This window comes from Lissotriton helveticus, chromosome 1_1, assembly GCF_964261635.1.
Source record: "Lissotriton helveticus chromosome 1_1, aLisHel1.1, whole genome shotgun sequence".
NCBI lineage: Eukaryota > Metazoa > Chordata > Amphibia > Caudata > Salamandridae > Lissotriton > Lissotriton helveticus.
In genome coordinates, this window is record NC_136057.1 from 1,607,843,371 (window position 1) to 1,607,860,964 (window position 17,594).

A 17,594-nucleotide genomic window follows, 5' to 3' on the forward strand; every position below is an offset into this window, starting at 1 on the left:
CTCAGTTGTTCCATCTCGCCGTCTAGCTGTCTTCTTATCTGTTTGTGCATTTCTTTGTGTACTGATCTGTTTCACCTCTCTTCATATCCTTTAGATGCTCTAAATCAGTGTTTCCCAAATGAACCACTGGTGAGTCGCCAATCGATTTTTGGTGAGGAAAGTCCGGACAATAAATAAAGATGCCTCTAGATTTTGTGTTTATCTTTCATATTTTGTGCTTCACAGAGAGAGGTCAAATGACAGGCAATGTGTCCTTTGACAAACTGCTGCTTATGGGATTGGTGTTACTATTCTTTCTCTGACTGCAAAGTGAGAAGGATTTTTAATGTTAATTATGTGATAATCTTGCTGGAGTACAGGAAATTGTGATGTCGATTTTTGCAACGCACAACAAAATGTAAATGCCTGTAAATGAACTGCATTAATTCGGCAATTAGGAAAAGCAAACATGAAGCATATTTTAATGTCATTTTTAAGTGTGCTGGAAACAGAGATTTTGATAGGAACTTTACTTGGTGATGCACAAATGATAAATATTCACAGAAACCCGACTTCCACATATTATCAATTGTGTGCTATATAGTTTTATCAGTAAAGTATATCTGTGCGAAGTTATTGGCCACTTCAATAGAAAATGTGTGGTCTGTAAATGACAGCGCACTACCACACGATGCTTCAGTTACATAACAAAATCAAACAAATCGCCCCATTTGTCGTTCTAAAAAGTGTGTTGTGGTTCTAAAATGTTTGGGAACCACTGCTCTAAATTTCTTTTCATTTCCTTTGCTCTCCCCTATGGTTATTATTCTCTCAATCAATTTTTGTCGCTGTCCACTAGGGTTGTCTTATTTTCGCCTTCCCACATCAACGTCATTTTTTCATTCCTTCATTAAGTCAAATTGTTCGGTATAATTGCTCTTTTCACTTTCCATCTTCCCGTAACAACCATGCATGACTATCCTTTTCTTTTTCTATATCCTTCTTTCTATGCCCCATGGTTGCATTCCTCCAGCTGTCCCCATGCTAGTCTTTCTCTAGTTGTCTCACGGGATTTTCATTTTCTTTTTACATCACTTAAATGAATAATGTAGGTATGCTTTTCAATTTCGACCTGTTTTTGTATCATCTACCTATGGCTATCATATTCTCTTTACATCTCTTTCTCCAGCTGCCACTGTGATAATCTTATCATTCCGTCAGGCTGTGCTCTTTGCCCAGTGCATTACGCTCTCAATTTTCCTTCGCAATTTATTTCCATTCCCCCCTCGCTCAGCCTTAATCTTTTCCTGGGCTCACAATCATCTCTCTGTTCCTGCTAGTCTTTCTTTAGCTGCCAGTCCACTTGTAGTGATCTCTTTTTGGCTGGTTGTAGACAAGACTCGTTCTCTGTCAACCTCCCTCTGCAATTGGGCCACTTTCTCAGTATGTTACATTTTCTGAGTCCCCTCCTCATTCACTCCCTTCATCCTCTATCACAGTAACATGCTTTTCACAAGGTACTCCGTAATTGTTTTGATTGAACAACCCCACTTCTTTTACTCCCATTATCCAATTCATCTCTCATTTCCTCGAATGGCCTTTCTGTCCACTTCCCGCTGTCTACTTATCTATATCAACCATAGTTGCTCTTCCTTTTGTTTCATCTCCTTGCAGGACTGCCTGGTTAAAGTTCTGTAGCCTCCCTTCATCTTTCCACCGTTTTGTTTTTCATCAACCATTCTTGACCATTCAACACTCAAGAAGGTAGCTATGAACTATGACCTTTAATGCCTTTCCATTTATAGTGTCTAGTTCCCTTAGTGCTTTTATGCACCTTTTACTCTCCCTTCTTTTTCTTGCCACTTTATTTTCTGGTTTGCATCTGTCTCACTAACTCCGCTATCTTGTGCATCCTCTGTCATGCACATTTCCACACACTCAAATGTATCATGCTTGTCTTGTAGACAAACACTCTGCTCGCTGTCTCCGGTGATCAAACAGAGCAGATGGTCTGCACACCATAAACATGATCGTCGTTTGTAGGCCTGAAGCGACGCGAGAACAAAAAAAGCCATGGCAACTTGCCAAACATGGGAACCAACCGTGCTGGCTTGAAAAACCGACGATAGTGGGATTCGAAGACAAACCAATGTCAGCAACACTCCCCAAAGACCATGTACGTGCAGGTATTTATATAGTCTGAACTTAGTTGGGGCAGCAAAGAAGTGCAGTACACCAATGAGGGGTTGGGATAAGACTCGAGACTGTCCATCACTGCATTAAACAACAACAACTTGTGGAAGGAAACACTAGGCTGTCATGACCAGTTATGGTTCAAGGAATTCTGCACCACTGGAGCACTAGGAGGGTTCACTGGCGTCTGGTGATCTTTGAAAGCGGTCTCTTAAATACTTGCCCCAGAATAACATTCCATGAGCTGGATTTCATCCAGGCAAGTTTTACGAGGTCGTGGGGTCACCCCCGCGTATATTTTGAGTAATTGTGGCAAAATAGGGCATCTTACAGCATTGTTTGATTAAACTTTGCTAAAAAGCCACAATCTCTGTAGGAGCAAACAGCAAAGTGATGAAAGGAATGCTAGAATTTATCTCAGCCACTAACAACCACTCAGGTTGCTTTTCAGTTCATTGTTTTTTGCCCACTGTGCCACTCTAGTCAGAGACCAGCCATATGCAAATCAGTATTGTTCCCACTTCTACAGCCTAAACTGACAGACCAGGTCTCCTCCAGAGGAGAGCAGAAGCAACCCCAAACCAGTTTAGGCCTCCTAGGTTCTGATGCTCGATAACACAAGGGTTACCTTGGGATCACTAAAGACCCTGTGGTTTCAATATATAGCTAGGGCAGTGGTCTCCACTATAAAGTGCTAAGACATATACTCAAAAAGGATATTTGTTTGCATTTATTAATGTATCATAAAAATAAATAAATATAAACCATCAGTAGAGAGCAAAGTGCAGTGACGTGAACAAACATGCTCCCTGTTTAAGAAAAGTGTGATACACATGTATAATGTACATAAATATGTGTATTACTAATCGTGAAGTTACACCCCCCCAAAAAAACAATAATAAATTATAATACAGCATTGTCCGCTTTTGTAGTCAACAGCTTTTTGATCTCTTAAAACAACAGGATAATCATCAGAGCTCAATTGTAACAAGAGCCGGAGTGGAATCTTCCGAGCATTGCTTTATGTAGGACATTGTATTATCAGGATATGCCAAATTGTTCGTAGACCCTCTGGACAGTTGTAGGTGGGCTACTGCACATCCAAATCATTAGACCAGGGATTGGAACAATTGTTCAACATTCTCAGATAATATGGGGAGCGCGTCTTCAGGGAGCGACTGCACTCAAAGGTTGGGCCCATGCCCTACCATGAAGATGCAGATGCGTGAGCACCTATGATTTCTGTCTACAGGCTCACAAATTATAAACCACTCACCGGGCCACGGGACACATTCCCTAATTTGCACTCTTACTCTAAGGGAGCCCGCACTTTTTATTGATGTTTATGATACTTTATTAAATGCTAACCAATGCCATTTTGGAGTATATGTTTCTCGCCTTACAGACAACTTTGCTAGCTTCTGTGCTCTAAGGCAGCGTTCATTAAATATTTAATTACATTTATGGGTTCACAAACAAGACTGATCCTCCACAGGTGTGTTAAGAATACATCTAGCCAGAGATTTAAAAACAAATAGCAGTAGAATGGTTTCATAAAAATGTGTAAAAAGGCCACATGTGAAACAGTTCACATTGTGCAACTCCCCAAAACCTTCATATTTTAAATAATTAATTTTAATGTCATCTTACAATCATGCCACATCTAGATATGTTTTCAGTAACCCTTGTCCTTAGAAGTGGCAAGGTGTAAAAAGTACACATATCTCACAATTCTAGGCAACAGACTATAGGGATACAGTTTTATCAGGCTCATATATCAGTGCTTTCACTCTGGTTAGAGACTTTTATATGTTTGTACAGGAGGCAAATCATGGCAGACATACAGGCTAAGCCCTCAGACCGCAGTATTGATACGTTTAAGCTTTAAATATATGTTTGAGCATACAATAATTTTTTGCCAGTACATCAGATTTTCATGTAATGAAAAATGAAAAAAGTTACTTACCTGTAATGGTAGTTCTCCAGTACTGATATCTTTTTTATAGATTCACATGCTTGAATGACACACTTTGTCAAGCTCGGAATCCGACAGATACATTATAATAGCAGCATCATATTAAACATAGTACAGAGGCAGTAACTACAGCTGTTCAGTAGCCTAGCCACATCATTACAAAAAGAACCAAACTTCAGCCACAGGCAATCAATCAACCCATTAATCAGGGTTGGTAAAGCGCAATTACTCATCCGTGAGGGTCTCAAGGCGCTGGGCAGACTGAAGAGCACACCCTGAGAGGCCACCATGCTTCAGATTTCAAGGCATTCGTGTAAAGAACCAATATTGCTAGGTGAGCTCTTGTGGGGAGGAGGGTGGGTTGCAACTGAATCTATGAAATATATAAATACTGGAGAACTACTATTACATGTAGCTTTTCTCTTCACCGGTATATGCCTTAACTTCAGCTGGTGCTTTTTTTGGCAAACCTGTTACTTTATGGAACAATTCTTTTATTAGTTTTCACAGAGCCAGAACAACATGAATGCCTACATCCACTGGCCAGGGAGTTATTAACGGGGTTAACCCTAAGAACTCTCTGACCTGGGTCAGTAATGTAGGTACAAAAGTATTGGTCAGAGTCTAATGATTGTGACACAGGTTATCTCATAAAAATATTCACATTAATGAGTTATTTGAAGCTTCTTCTGTGCAGTACAAAAGTATTTATTCGCACATGTTCAGTGTTCAATTTCAATATTTTGTACCTACATCCACTGGCCGGCACAAGTTAAAAGCATATGAGAGAGACACAGCTGTACGCCTACAACCCGGAGGCCGGCAGCATCATTGAACATAACAGTGGCTAGTGATCTATAATATATATCAATGGAAAGCAGTCTGCCCTGTTCATGCAACGGCTCCTGAAGCAAAGGAAGCAAATAAATGAAGTACCCAATAAAGAAAAAAGAAAAGAAAAACACAAGGAAAGAAGAACAAAGAATCACCTAACTACTTAAACACAACACCCTTCTTCCTCGCACCCACCCCTCCTCTGCACATGATGGTGGTCCCACTCCCACCTGCATTGTCTAAAATGGTCAAGCTCTAGCCTTTCTTTATGTGCCCGTGTCTTGGGTAATGGGAGTGAGGCGTAAGAATCTGGAGAACCTAGGACTAGTCTCCTCCCTGAATTCCTTAACTAATATCGCAATAAATGGTGCCCATAGTTCCATAGACGCATCAGCTTTATTATCCACCGTCATAGACATGTGCTCCATTGCTAAAGCAGACCACAGCCTTCTTAACCAAGCTGTGTGCTCTGGGACCTGTAGACACCCAATGAGCTACAAGTTCCAATCTTGCAGTGTTAAGAGCTAAAGCCATCTGCCTCCCTCTAAGTGAGCACAAGGGGAAGGTCAAGGGATTGGGAGACCCAGCAGAATGTAGGCGGAGAAACGTGGAATATCAGTAGTAAAGGCTTCGTTTATATCATTCAGAATCAATTCCCAATATTGCACCAGCTTGGGACAATTCCAGAGTAGGTGTACCAGTAAACCCGTCTGTCCTCACCCCCTCCAGCAATTAGCTGAACGATCTTTATTCCAGCAATTTACTCTGACCGGTGTTAGGTACCAGTAAGAAGCATAAACAACACAAAAGATATCAGAGGGTCTAAGGAGAAAAAAGTGTAAACTAAGTGTAAACTATCAAGGATAACTAAGTGTCCCTACTATACAACTAACCACGGTCATCCCTTAGGCAGACCCATACAGTGGTCAGGTAAGGATGCCTATCAGTCACCACACGGAACCGCCCTTCATCATTTAGGATTCCTTCAAGACCAACAGTAGGAGTGCCAACAGGCTTTCACGGAGGAGGGCCCAGATGGTGAAGGACACCTCGACCGGTCAGCTAGGTCTTTCTATGGTCTTGCTGCTCAATTGTGAGGATATTAACACAAGAGAAGGGGGACTGATGTTGCAGTGCATAAAGAAATTATAATGTGAAAAAATATATAAACAAGTGTGATAAAATTGGATGAGGGGGTACTAAAAATGAATTTATTCTGATGCTACCCACTTATCCAACATTAAAAAGTAGTCAGCAAGACCATAGAAAGACCTAGCTGACCGGTTGAGGTGTCCTTCACCATCTGGGCCCTCCTCCGTGAAAGCCTGTTGGCACTCCTACTGTTGGTCTTGAAGGAATCCTAAATGATGAAGGGCGGTTCCGTGTGGTGACTGATAGGCATCCTTACCTGACCACTGTATGGGTCTGCCTAAGGGATGACCTTGGTTAGTCATATAGTAGGGTGTGATGCGGCCCCGCTTTCTCCCCCACCCGGACTGGGCCCTCCTAGAAACCTACCTCCATCGAGTGTAACCACTGCCAGCCCCTTCGAACATTCTCCTGTGTCCACAAACAGTCTCGGAACAGTAACCGTGACGAAGAGACCCCCGCCCCTCTCTGTATTGCAGGATCCAATCAGCGGTCGCTGCCGGCAGGAAACACTACCATCCGACCCCGGAAGTACAACCCCATAGGCAGCGGCAGAACAAGTGAAAAACGGACGCGAAGCCCAGAACGCCGTCGGAGCATCGTGGCAGGACACTCGGACTGGCGCAGAAGACGGAGAAGAGCCGAATCCCGAAGAAGACGTGTGGTTGGAGGATTGGTGGAGTCCCTAAGGAGGTGGCTGAAGAGCGGCCGCGACTCACTGGAGAGTTGCGGCGGACCGTGTGAGTACCTGTAAACCCGCCTCAGAGTACGCTAGGTGCTCATTGTATGTACCGTGTATAGTTCTCTCCCTCTCTTAGTCACGCCGCACGTAGTTATTGCACTGTAGGATATTTGTACAGCACCCTCACTGTATTGAGCCCTTAACCCCCCCTCACGCACGTCTCTGCCATTCTTGCTGTTTCCCTATCCTTCGCCTTTCTTCCCGCCCTTTCGCGATACCTCCTTCCCTCACGATTCTCTCTCCTTTCCTCCCTGCCCCGGTGTCGGTAAAAGCATACTCACAGAGTCCCCGTCCGGACTAACCGTGCCTTGTTTCTCTTGTTGCCCTCCGAGGTACCTCCCCGACGTCAGACCCGACCCGAAGAACACCAAGACGAGAGCCGGACCCGACCCCGAAGAAGGACCTGGACTTTCCTTTGGACCCCTATGTTCCCCTGTTTTCTTGACTCTTGTATTCAATAAATACCGGCATAGCGCACTACATCCGGCCTCCTTGCCTGAATTTCCGGCCCGCCGCACACCCACCATCACATAGGGACACTTAGTTATCCTTGATAGTTTACACTTAGTTTACACTTTTTTCTCCTAAGACCCTCTGATATCTTTTGTGTTGTTTAAGTATTAAGTATAGGTAGGGAACATAGCAGAGCACGGTCTATAAACTTCCCTTTGGTCCCAATCAATAGTTGATATTTGTACCAGTAAGAAGCAACCTTAAATGCTGCCTCCAATCCTGGGATATTGTGTGCTATGTGAGAAGTTCTATAATATATGTCATGCCATTCTTTATCTGTGAGTGTTCTGCCTATTTCCTCCTCCCACCTCAGCTGACCCTTGGATTTCATTGATGTGGTGGCTGCTGAGAGCAGAGCATAAAGCTCTGATATGATTCGCTTGTTGGTTGTTTTGGTGACTAGCCATTTTTCGAAGTGAGTCAATTGACGTGAAGCCCCTATTCTCATGTCCGGGGAAGTTACCCAGTATAGAGCTTGGTTATATATGGAGAGATCAGATGCCGGGATTGCGTAATCTTGCTGAAGCTGATCGAAGGGAATAACCCCGTTCTGATCAAACAGTGAACCTACCCTTTTGCAGCCCTTCTCATGCCACAGCTGAAATGTTTCTGACTTACATCTCGGGGGAAAGGCAGGGTTGTCTACCATCGGAGTCATTCAGTAAAGGAAATGTGGTAAACCCATGTCAGATCGCTGTTGCATCCCACACTTTTAAGATAGTTGAAATATGTTATATTATCACCATACCAGGTGAATATGAATTCAGAAGATAATGCTGCCACCGTGCCAGGAGTGGTTGAGAGGTTTAGTATTTGAGATTTAGAAAGGTTTACCTTAAACCCGGACACACTGCTAAAGCAGTTGAATTTGTCTACCATAGCAGATAGCGAAATTACAGGATCCTTCAAGGATAGGACCACATCATCAGCATATAAGCTTATAGTATGCATGTCTGTCCCCAGGCGGATCCCAGTGATCAACGGGTTGTCTCTGATTCTTTGCCCCATCGCCTCCATATAGAGGGCAATAGCAATGGTGACAAGGGACACCCCTGCCTTGTTACTCTGTGTATTGGGAAGTGTCCGGATAAGCAACCGTTGACTCTAACAAAAGCCTTTGGGGAATTATAGATGCACCTCACCCAAGCAAGGAACCTCTCCCCAAAGCCGAATTGGCAAAGCGTTTCAAATAGAAATGGCCAATTGACCCTGTCGAAAGCCTTTTCAGCATTGACAGAGATTAGTAGGGCCTCCTCGCGAGAGCGGTGGATAAGATCTTTGAGGTGTATAAGTCATTTGGTGCTATCTCCACTTTGTCTCATGGGGATAAACCGGGGTTGGTCTGGCTCGAATAACCCTGCCATGTATGGACTAATGCTAGAGGCTAGAATGCTTGTGAATATTTTGGTGTCAACGTTAAGTAGCACGATTGGGCAATAGGACGCACATTCCAGTGGGTCTTTAGAAGGTTTTAGTATAACAGAGATAGAAGCTTTGAAACCTATTACTTTTGACCCTCGTGAATGCCTGGGTGAGTGGCATGCCATTGCTGCAAAAATCTGTGAGCGCCTTAGCATTGAGAATGTAGTGGACCAGTGAAGTAATAACCGCTTTGTAAAATGTAAAAACTCAGCTTGCAAGTGACTAAGTCATGCACGACTCGTCCAGCTAGTCTTGGCTTTTCTGCTAGCAACACTTGGCATGTTGTGATGTTTAGCCTCTATTTGAATGTTAAACCATGCAACTTCCTGAAAGCAAAATGCTGGTGCTTGAAAAGCCAGGAATGCTTGAAGCTATGACAACGTGACAATGGTACGTATGTTCAACATTGAAAAAGTTAGGTTTAGTTTGTTATTTTTGGCTTTGTTCTTGAAGGCAAGCAAGGGTTTCCAAGTGAAGCGCTCTTGGGCAGATGTCAGAAAAGCATGTTACACTGTGCACACTGCTGCACTCTGTGAATGCTAGTGTGTATGAGAGCTGATGCATAATCACGATGAAAGCTGTTTATTCAGTGACTGAATGAAAACTGCATATCAAGGGTGACATAAACTGCACCACTGACGCTTCTAAAGCATTTATAAGATCAGTTAAAGTTTTAGGCTTTACTGATGTTTTTACAACAATTTTCTAAAACGATGCAAACTATAAGGTAATGTCTCTTAAAACGCCACAAATATTCCACACTACTGGAAGGCAATTTAATACATTCGTGTGATTACATCGTCCGAACTAATTGCTAAAAGTGATCTACTGATGCACAGAATAATTAACAATTACACATGACACACTGAAAGCTATTCAGCCTAATCAGTCATTCTTCTACCAGAACCTTTACTGAAAGTAAGTTTTAAAATGCCATGACATGTAATCACTGATTCCACATTATGCCTTACAGTATGCATAATGTTTGTATGAATGGATTTGGTGACAGATTTCCCTCTCCCTCTGCACAATAGGGAGTTGCCTGAGTGTGAGGGCAAGCATATGCATTTACTACAACCTGTTGGCCAGACAATGAGAGCCACTGTGGTCACACAACTGTACCTGTTGGCAGAGACAAGAAAATGTCACTGCTGGTTCCTCTGTTCTCTGTTGCTTTAGCACGGTCTCATGTACCTCACCTGCTGTACTTGTGGGATGTGCGTGTGCTGCAGGCGTGGCACTGTAGGATTCTCCAGAGTTGCCCCTGGAAAAGTAGAGCTTCTCAGATGAAATATTGGTGGGCCAGCTGAACACGTGGCTGAATATATCACTACCACTTCGCCCAGCACCAGCTTCTACAGCGGTGAAAGATGAGCAATACCAGCTGCCTAGTGATTCCTAATCATAGCATTTATAGAGCTCGGCTGTGGGCCGATGAAAGTGCCTGGTTGCCTGATGCTTGGTCACAGCTTGGGTCAGGCACCCAGTGGCTGTACATCACACACAGACTGTGGAAACGGACTGGACAACGACAAAAACAATACGAGACTGCAAATAAGACAGAGCGAGCCTCATGCCCTACTTGACAAGCCACCAAACTGTCATAAAACCGGGGCCCGTTGATAGTCACTAATAGTCAATGATTTATATTTATTGTCTAATTCATTACATTCATTGTTTGTACTGTTCTCCTCACTCTGTACTCAGACTCCACATTCCCTACTATCTAAAGGAAGTCTTTTGTTTGTCATTCAGCAGTTACATTGATTTGTCCCTCCTTTGACAAATCAGTGTAGAGGACCGCCCCCCCAAGGTTTCACAATAGACTCCACCCCTCCTTCACACTAACTGAGAAGGCATCACTTTGAGTGTTACTGCACGAGGGCTGTACTTTGATTTAAGCACCTGAAGCTAAGGGAGGACCTATGGGTAATGGTATGTTTCTGAATCATGACTGGTTAAACGATTCCTTGACGTCTGCATATAGCCAGGTAGCAGGCAAGCATGTAGTGCATTTCAGGTCACATGGTACTCATAAGGTGGATCTGAAACCTTGCAGAACAGTATTAAGACTGAACAGTTCAGCCGATGTAAAGACACCAGTAATCGAGAACCACTTCCTGTATTGGGCAAAGCCTCAGCACCCATCTAAAGCAATCCACAGCACAAAGGGTGGCTGGGCAATTAAATGTGTCCATTAGAAATACCAGTAAGCCACAAGGGGTGGTGGGGGTAAAGGAAACATAGATGAATTAAAAGTCATTTTTATCTGTAGCCTCCATTTACACCTACACATTAAGGTGACAATTTAGCATAGTGGTAGCACGTCCATCCATTCTGCCAGAAAAGAGGATTCAGTCACCATAGTGGGCTTCTTGACAACATCTCTCTCAAATGACCGTCCCAGTGAAAATGTTAAAGGAAACACAACAGGCTACGGTTACCTTCTAACTAAGGTGGCTTTGATCACAGTCTCAGCAGTCATACCTCGCCATGTCCTGGAACGCACTTCCCAGCTTCGGCAGGAGGAGACTCGATTCTTCCCCTCTGCTCCTCGCTGGTGACATCACGGCTGCCTTTCCATCCTCTGCTTCCTAAGGGGTGGAGTAATACAAAGACATTGGAGTCCCTCACATAAGGAACTAGGCACAAGTCACGGGTATGGCTGTCACATTTTTTGGTTGGCGCCCAACACTACGGTTATTGAGTTTCAGGTCTCTCCACTATCCATCAAAACACCGCCGTTGCCCTCTCTTAGCCAACTAACCATTTTATCAATGGGAACGAGAGCAGTAAGGGAGCTGCAACGCAAACTTCACACTGTTTTAGATGTAGATCACCATAAGGGCCTGATGATGGAGTGATCGTCATGCTGTATTGGATAATCTCATTGCTAACATCAAGGTTCTAATCAGTTTATGGTTAGGCTCAGCGGCCACTGACTCTGTAAGGCAATACCAGTCAGGTCTCTGCAAGGAGAAGCACCAACTTATTTTACTTATTTATTTGACAGTGGTGATGGGCTGATCTCAATTAACTGCAAACATTGAGATACATATTGACATCACCACCGTCTACTGGGCAAGTACTCTGTAAGATCCAGTTGCTTAGCAAAATCGACATGGTCTCTGGGGCCCCCTATCTCTAAAGTCTGGTATCTCAGCATGCTCCTAGACCATAAATTGGATCTTAATGACCAGATCTTTAACATCACCAAATCTTGTCTCTTCCAGATAAGGCACCTCTGGAGAATGTAACCTTTTCTCTCTTTCCCACATAGAATCTTGACCAACAATGACTTTGTACACTGTAGACTAAAGGATAGCAATGCAGTTTACCTGGGAACTCCCAAAATCTTTTCTGCAAGACTTTCACAAATCCAAAATGCCTTATCAGAAGCCTCTTTCAGGCAAGAAAACTGCTCTATCTGCATAAAATCTTCTCCGACAAGTCCCCCTAAACTCCTGTTTCACAAATTCAATAAATACCATCATTCCACCCCCACCCTCACCCCCAAACTCATACCCAGCACCCAATATCTGTTTCAAGTTCGGCTCTTCAAACTCCCGCAAAGCGAGGGGGGAGGAGGGCACTACCTTACTGTGCTCAGTGCTGAGTTGGGAATGCTATTCCCCGATCTGTACTTTCCCTCCCCTCTTCCAATTTAAAAAAGCCCTCAAAACCATTTTTTACCCATTAAGAAACATCTTCCCTGCCCGGAAATGACACAAGTGCAGTGAAACTCACTTTGAAGCAGTTGTGCATTCTACAAATACCCACTAAATAAATACATAAAATAAAAATAATTCAAGTAAATAAAAGGCCCCCTTCATCCAATTTGGGTAATGAAGGACAGAAGGAAAGCCATAACGAGTCAGCTGACAGTTATGACTAAATGAGTGCGGCCCTCATTTTCTCTGGGCCTGGTACCACAGCACTGCTGTGCCAATGATGGTTTTACTGCTGGTTTGATCTTTTCAGAAATATAATAGCACAGAGTACAAAAAGCGTGTGTGGGGCGTGTTTACGCATTATGTATTTCATTCCATACCACCTGTTGGAACTGGCACTTTCTGGTTGGCTGAGGCAGTACATCAGCCAGGCAGAACCTACCACTGTCATCAGGGGCGGGTGATTCCACACACTGTATAACCTGCGCTCACCCTTGGGTAGCTTGGCACTGAGCAGTCAGGCTTACCGCAGAGGCAATGTGTAAAGCACTGACACAGCACTCACAATAAATAACTTGTGTGTCACAAAAGAGACTTCACACATAATGTATGTAAATAATGTTTCTATGTAGTACACATAATAATCAATACACAAGAAAGACGAGGCACAATCGACAAAGCGGGCCATGCTGGGTCCCGCAACCGATGAATCCGCTCACCACCAACGAGATGTTATGCATGCCAAGGTCCCCACGCCTTAGATGCGGGCCAGTCTTTGGGACTCTGTACAAGGCAATACGGCCTCCAGGCACAATTCTTAATGCCACGCCCACGCTGCCAGTTGTAATCCAGCAGATGATGTGGGCACTTGAGAGAGCACCGCACTTCAGGAGTCACAGGCAGATGTTGTGGGTCCCTCTTAGGAGATCTTGCCCTGGGACCTCTGAAAGAACAGGGGGCAAGCTCAAAAAGCCTTGGGAGAGCGCACTTCAGGGTGCTACACAGCAACAGGTAGACAGCACAGCCAAGCCATTATCCAGGAAGGGGATACGGTCCATTTTAGTGGCAGTGCTCTTCCTCGTGCACAACAGAGTCCTCTGGCAATATGCACCACGTAGTTCTAGGTTCTTCAGTCCTACGTCCCCACAAACGTATCTCACCCTGTGCTGAAGTATGGCACTAGTAGTTATACTGGAATGTGCCTTTGAAGTTGGGGGTGGTTCACCCACAGATGTCTCTCCTACATTTCAGTCCTGTCTGCCATCAGGTCATGGAATGCAGATCTTTATCTTTAGTGGGGCAATGATCTGGCTCCAGAGGCAAGTGTCAAAACCTCTTACTCAAATCTCTCCAGCCTGGCCACAAATGGCAGAGGTCTGTTGTTTCAGGTGCATGCCCAGTGTTTTAAAGCTGTCACTGGGGAATGGCCAGATGTGCTCTCTCCTTCAACCTCCAGTGTGGACTGGAGCCAAGCACCAAGGCACATAAAGAGTTTAAGAGCACAGAAATGCCCACTTTCCAGTAGTGGCATTTCTACATGAATTACGACAAAGTCAACTTTACCACTGGCAAGGGGTTGTCGCTGTGAATCCAATGACAGGAAACAAGAAGAGGCTGCTCCACTGCAATCCACTACTGCAGCCTGAAGTGATGTTGACCATTTCTCCATGTTAGCCTATGAGAAGAGCAAACCTCATAGGAAGTAAAAACATACATGGGTATTCCCCACTACCTGGGCACCTGCCCGGTCTTTCACCTATTTATTTATTTATTTATTTATATTCTTCTATAGCGCAAGAATAGACCCCCGGAGGGGTATCTCCGCGCTTTGCCAGTGAATAAGTCCTCAGATGTTAATTGGGGAGGAAAATGGAGCATTTAGAGAGAGAGATCAGTTACTGGGAAATAGATATGTTTTCAAGACCTTACGAAAGGTCAGATGATTGGTTAGAATCCTTATCTCAAGAGGCAGAGAATTCCAGAGCTTTGGTCCAAGGTGGGCCAGGGCTCGCCCCCCTTGTCTGGCCTTTTTTATTCTGGGCACCTGCAGAAGCTGTTGGTTCAGTGAGCGCAAGATGCGCCCAGGGGCATAAGGTAGGAAGATGTTGGCCAGATATTTAGGGCCTTTACCTATCACACTCTTGTGAATTGTGCATAGGGCCTTAAAGTGCACTCGTTTCTTCACTGGTAACCAATGAAGTTTGGTTAGCAGGGGAAGGGAGGGAGTCCTGGGAGGGGCGTTGAGGACTATCCTAGCTGCCGTATTTTGGATTACTTGCAGTTTTTTTAACTGCCCTTCATTTGCTCCCAAAAGAAGGCCGTTGCAGTAATCTACTCTGCTGATAATTAATGCCTGCACTAGAGTTTTTCTATGGCAGTCTGGCAGGTAGGGAAACACTCTCCTTAACATGCCGATGGCTCGAAAACAGGTGCTTGCCACCTGGTTTACGTGGTCCTTGTAGGTAAGTGTTTGATCTATTAACACTCCTAAGTTTCTCACTGTGTTTTTGGGGCTAGGAACGGGGCCTAATTCCAGGGGCCACCAGTCCGGTGTCCAGTGCGTTATTGCTTGCCCAAACAACATGACCTCCGTTTTTCCTATATTGCATTGGAGGCAATTTGCTGACATCCAAGCAGATATTGCTCTCATTCCCTCTGCGAAAGATTTTTTTATCGCAGGTGTCAGATCTTTAAAGGGGAAGAGGAGTTGGGTGTCGTCAGCGTACGACACTGGTGTAAACCCAAATGATCTTGCTAGGTTGGCTAGGGGAGCCACATACACGTTGAAAAGTGTAGGGCTTAAGCAAGAGCCCTGTGGCACTCCCTTATTGAGCTCCCTATGGATGGATTTGTGGGAGCCCAGCCTAACCTCTTGAGAGCGTCCTGACAGAAAGCTTTCCATCCATGCCAATGCCGTACCCTCCAAACCTACGTCTTTTAGTCGCTCAAGAAGCACTTTGTGAGACACCGTATCAAAAGCGGCGGAGAGATCCAACAGCACCAGAATCATGGAATTGCCACCTACCACTCGCTTCAACCCTTAAGACGTACCCTCGGGGTACTCGGTGGAAGTGAAAGGTCCTCTCAGAACGGCTAGTGACTTCAATGATCCCAGGATGCTTATTTCTGGTCCAGGAAGGACCTAGCTTGGGAGTTCGGCTGGACTGTTCCCTTGGGTAGCAGGGTCAATACTGATTTGCATATGGCTGTGTCCTAACTGGGGTGACGTGGTGAGCAAAATAACAATGGATTAAACCCAGATCTGTGACTGGGGGTGAGTGTTTGAAAAGTTTCAACACTCGTCCATCATTTTATTTTGTGATGTTGCCAGTGACTTAAACAGGTCAGTCTGATTCAGGGAGCAATTGGGCGGATCAGCCTGCAATGGCAGGCTGGAGCAGTAGTTAAGAGTACCATCTGTGTGAGTGCACACACCAGCCTGCAATGGCAAACTGGACACATGCTTAGCACACCTATGGTGCGGAGTACACAGCAACCTGCAAAGGTAGGCCGGACACATATTTAGGAGCAGCATTGGTGTGAAGCGCACACCCGCCTGTCATGGCAGGTCGGACACGTATTTAGGAGCACCATCGGTGTGAGTGCACACACCAGCCAGCAATGGTAAACTGGACATATGCTTAGCACCCCCATGGTGCCAAGTACACACCAGCCTGCATTGGCAGGCTGGACATGCATTCAAAGACACCATTTGTTGAAGTGCGAACACCAGCCTGCACTGGCAGACTGGACCACCAGATCTTAAAACATAATAGGTGCCAGTGCACGGCCAGCCATGACAGACCTAACCAATGCTTTAGAAACCTCAGGTGACCTCCAGTTCCTAACATGTGTAGGAAGGGCGTGCACACTTTCACACTGCACTTACAGTGGGAAAGTGTCCCAGGCCCCAACAAGAGAATCAGCCACACCCAGGAAGTGTCCCAAAGGGAGAGCCGCCCCCCTAGGTAGGGAAAACCCACATTGGGGCTCACCCCTACCCACGCAGATGTACCTACCCGGTTAATCACCTACCCTGTTTGGTGGTAGTGAACGGCCCCCTCAGGGTTGGCTTAGGAGTGAGACTGGCCAACCTAAGTATGAGACATTTTTGATAGGCTATTCAAGTGGGTGGCACAATCAGTGCGGCGTCCCCCTATTAGCCAGTGTCACACCCGCCCTGGGTATGTGATGTACCATTTTACAGGGCACTCACAGGTATGACACCTAAACCAATCAAGTAAGCACCCTATCCTGACATGTGCGCACCTTCCCACTGCAGTTCAGTGGGAAAGTGCACAGAGTCCTAAGGTCAGCAAAAGAAGGACAAAAAGCAAAAAGTTTTAGGGAAATCCCCCTATGAAGGGCCATGTCCAATATCACTTCACTATTGAAGGACCCTGCCATGAATCGAGTTGCCAAAGGAGGCTAATCAGATCATATGGCTTGTACATTTCTAGCAAATCAGTAAAAGTGAAAAACTTTTTTGCTTTGTTTTAATGGAGGGAATTTCTTTGGAAAATAGTGGTATGAGGGACCAATTAAAGTGTATTATTTTTTCAAGCAGCAGAAACTCATATTATAGTCATACATTTTCTTTTAAACACTTGCTAAATATGCAGTAACTGGGTGAAGACATTAGGCAACACAGAGCCTAATACCACTCATCACATGTGCCTTGTGGTTTTGTACCTGGCCCTCACACAGCTGGACAATTCCACTATCATATTCAAGTCAATACACACAACCCCACTACACTACGTCACTGGCAGTCACAGTTGTGGTAGTTTTTGTGGTCTGGCTTGACAGGTGTGTGATCATCACCAGAGAGGGGTGTTGGTTCCGCCCACATGTGGGAGTGAGAAGTACATGTTTTGATTAATCAGAAGTTGTGTGCTTCCACAAAAAAGTGCTTGCCCTCTAGCAGCAGTTATCATTTTGTTTATTTAACCATCTACCAAAGCTTGAACTATCACTTTCAAGGGTACAAACATGAGACTGGAATGCTATAAAAGTACCTTAGATAATTAGAAATGTTATGTTGTTTGTCTCTGGCAGCAGCACAGATGAGAGGAGGGCAGTCACTTACTTTTTTAGGTCTGGCTTGACAGTGCAG

At 44.7% G+C, this 17,594-nt stretch overlaps 1 protein-coding gene across 4 annotated transcripts in view; it reads right to left on the reverse strand.

The window, feature by feature from the left end:
• The window catches only part of CALCOCO1 (calcium binding and coiled-coil domain 1), a 263,977-nt gene that overhangs the window by 20,951 nt on the left and 225,432 nt on the right, over positions 1 to 17,594 (reverse strand). For 2 of the 4 annotated variants that reach the window (XM_078688018.1, XM_078688026.1), the window contains exon 14: positions 11,295 to 11,401. The exons of 1 other annotated variant lie outside the window; for it this stretch is intronic. In XM_078688018.1, the coding sequence (XP_078544144.1) occupies positions 11,295 to 11,401 (107 nt within the window). Of the gene's footprint in view, positions 1 to 11,251; positions 11,402 to 17,594 lie in introns of all 4 variants that reach the window. One more of the 4 variants, XM_078688035.1, reaches the window with a different exon arrangement.